We start from the raw sequence: 3,274 nt of genomic DNA, 5'->3' as shown, positions 1-3,274 counted from the left end.
TGCTAGTGGAGATCAGTGGAGAAATAACTCCAGAAAGAATGAAGCTGCTGCTGCTGCTAAGTCACTTCAGTCGTGTCTGACTCTGTGTGACCCCATAGATGGCAGCCCATCAGGCTCTGTCCCTGGGATTGTCCAGGCAAGAATACTGGAGTGGGTTGCCATTTCCTTCTCCAGTGCATGCATGCATGCTAAGTCTCTTCAGTCATGTCCGACTCTGTGTGACCCTATGGACAGCAGCCCAACAGGCTCCTCTGTCCACAGGATTCTCTAGGCAAGAATACGAGTGGGTTGCCATTTCCTTCTCTGAAAGATGAAGAGACAGAGCCAAAGCAAAAACAATGCTCGGTTGTGGATGTGACTGGTGATGGAAGTAAAGTCTGATGCTATAAAGAACAATGTTGCATAGGAACCTAGAATGTTAGGTCCACGAATCAAGATAAATTAGAAGTGGTCAAACAAGAGATGGCAAGAATGAACATCGACATTTTAGGAATCAAAGAACTAAAATGGACCTGAATTGGTGAATTTAACTCAGATGACCATTATATCTTGTGGAATATATGTATTACATGTGGTGTAATATATACTGTGGAATTTATATAGCTTGAACAATAAGAAACCAAAGGGCTCAGTTAGTAAGATCCATCCCCTATCACAAATGAGAAGACACATTTTCTTTAAATTAGAGGTTTTATTTCATTTTATTTCACTTAATGAACTATTTAATTGAACAGATCACGCCAGGATTTTAGTAATAAAAGCCACCAGTTATTTATCCTGAGTTTCTAAGGAAATCAGCATTAGTGAAAGAACATACAACCTAAAAACAACATATGTCTAAGTTCAAACATTCCATACAATCCTATCTCACTTAAAAAAAAAAAAAAAGAACTCACATTTGTATACCACTCCAAAAGAGCAAAAGGAAAATTTTATCACTATAAATAAATGGAGTAGAAAATGTTTTTTGTTTGTTTTGTATTGCTGGAATATCCAACACATCACTTGTCTGGCACTCTGTGATCAGCCTTGGCTTGTCCATGGGGAAAAGGGAGTCCTCATGTTAAATTCCCTCCAGAGCCATGGGAGCTTCCAGATTAAGTACCCACACCATTATCTATCCAATTGAAAGCATTCAGGTGTCTGCTGGTAGTCCATAACTCCTGTGCCATGCAATGATGTTCTCTTCCACTTCCTTCCCTGGGTGGGGTATACCTGAAAAAAATCATGCAGATGGTTTTGAGTTAAAAGGGCTTTGAAGACTCTTCTCATAGAAAATACCAGTTAGCCCAAAAGTCTGGGCACAAGTTCTTACCAACAAAGGAACTGAATCCAGCCAAGATCTTCAGTAGAAGCAGATAGTGTGCAGAAAGCTCTTGCCTGTTTTCTTCTTCACTGCCTGGAAAAGCTTAGGCAGACTGCTTTGCATATCGTCCTCCTGCTGGAGACCCTGGCAGAGCTCACAGATGATCAGAGCTCCAAGTGTGGCTGCCTCCAGGGTGTCCTCTATTTCCACGTTGATCACATACACAGGCTGCCAGGTCTTCTGTTCTCTAGCACACAGATCTTTCACCACCACTTTATACACTCTCTCAGTACAGGTGAAGATGGCATCGAAGGGATCTCTGCACTCTTGAAATCTTTCAGGGCCAGATTTGATTCTCTCATTTCTCCCCAAGATCTGTAACACCCCATTGCTCTTGTGGTGCATTCTGTTTTTGCAGAGAAGGTCCTTGCACATCTGCTCATATGTGGTGGAGAAATCATATACCACAGGGAGGTTGGGTGCCAGTCCTGGCAGTGTCACATGGGATCCCACTCCAAAAGACCTAACGTTGAATCCTTTCTTCTTGAGGATGCTGTGGGCTTCCATGCTCCTGTTCATGTTGCTCATACAGACCACAGCCACCCTGAGTGTGGAGGATAACATTATGTTGGCCACTTGGAACTCCAGGCTGATGGGTGGGCTTAGAGTCTCTTAAGGGCAGAACCCAGGGAGAAGTCAGCCTAGGTCAGACTAATCTAGTGTCAAAGAACAGATTGTCACCTACCCCAGGTGGGAGGGGACCTTTTGATTGATAATTGGGTTAACTCTTGAGTAATTGGATTTGAATAGTGGGCTCTGACCAGAGGCTCAATCCAGGCATCAGAACAATCTGGTGATTATCACCCAAAAATCTAATTTTCCAAAAGAGTGTGGCTACCCCATGGGTGTGTTTTGAAATCTCCACTTAGCCCTTGGGTTCAATTGTGGGTGGGGCTACTATTGATATTAGGCAGAATACCTAGACTACTCCCAAGCTTGTCACCAGCTCCCTCCAATGACCTGAGAACATGCATGTGAAAAACATGATTGAAATGTCCAAGCTTACACTTAATTTAATTATACATAAAACTACAAGCATTGTTTTTCTTTCTTTCCTATAATTGGTACTCTAGAATTGTAACTGTTGATCATGAGAGGATACAGATAGTTTTACCCGTAAGTAGTAAAATGATTCACCAGTGTAAAAAGTGATTCCTATAAAACATCCCTCCTGATAGTGTGTGCAGGAGTTACAACATTACACATCCTTTCTTGAATTCCTGATAATTCTCCAAGAATTGGAATAGCCTCCACTGGCTTTCCCATGTCTTCAGGGAGACCTCTGTCTGACCACTCTATACTGAAATATAGCAATTTTTTGTTCCATTTCTTTGGTTACTTTGCACCATTGACCTAGCAAAGAATCAAATCAGAGATCAGATCAGATCAGTCGCTCAGTCGTGTCTGACTCTTTGCGACCCCATGAATCACAGCACACCAGGCCTCCCTGTCCATCACCAACTCCCGGAGTTCACTGAGACTCACGTCCATCGAGTCAGTGATGCCATCCAGCCATCTCATCCTCTGTCGTTCCCTTCTCCTCCTGTCCCCAATCCCTCCCAGCATCAGAATATAGACTTTAAAATTATAAATGAAACACGAAACAGTAAGGAGGGACAGTCCCATCCCTTCAAAATGGTGCAGGAAAAACATCCACTTAGAAAGCCAAAGATTTTATATCTCTGTGTCTCCATCAGCATAGTGATTGTCACACTGCAGTCTCAGTAACCACATTCAGCCTTGTCAAAGTGTGAATCCCAAACCCAGAGCATTAACATCAACCTGGAATATGTGAAAAAGGCAACTTTGGACTCCACACCACAAAATGAGAAATTCTGCGAGTGGAGCCCAGAGATTTGTGACATACAAAGCCCTTTGGATGGTGTGATGTCCACCAAAGACTTACTC

The 3,274-nt window shown here is 42.7% G+C and overlaps 1 protein-coding gene across 1 annotated transcript; it reads right to left on the bottom strand.

Moving 5' to 3' along the window:
• Positions 1–1,345: 1,345 nt before the first annotated feature.
• Positions 1,346–1,930, bottom strand: LOC105004247 (putative RNA polymerase II subunit A C-terminal domain phosphatase SSU72-like protein 2). Its single transcript, XM_010861798.1, has one exon. The coding sequence runs from the start codon at positions 1,928–1,930 to the stop codon at positions 1,346–1,348; it is 585 nt and encodes a 194-aa protein (XP_010860100.1).
• Between the last annotated feature and the right edge of the window lie 1,344 nt (positions 1,931–3,274).

This window comes from Bison bison, unplaced genomic scaffold (genome assembly GCF_000754665.1).
Source record: "Bison bison bison isolate TAMUID 2011002044 unplaced genomic scaffold, Bison_UMD1.0 scf7180017857990, whole genome shotgun sequence".
In the NCBI taxonomy this organism is placed as follows: domain Eukaryota; kingdom Metazoa; phylum Chordata; class Mammalia; order Artiodactyla; family Bovidae; genus Bison; species Bison bison.
This window is presented reverse-complemented; position numbering and strand designations above follow the sequence as displayed.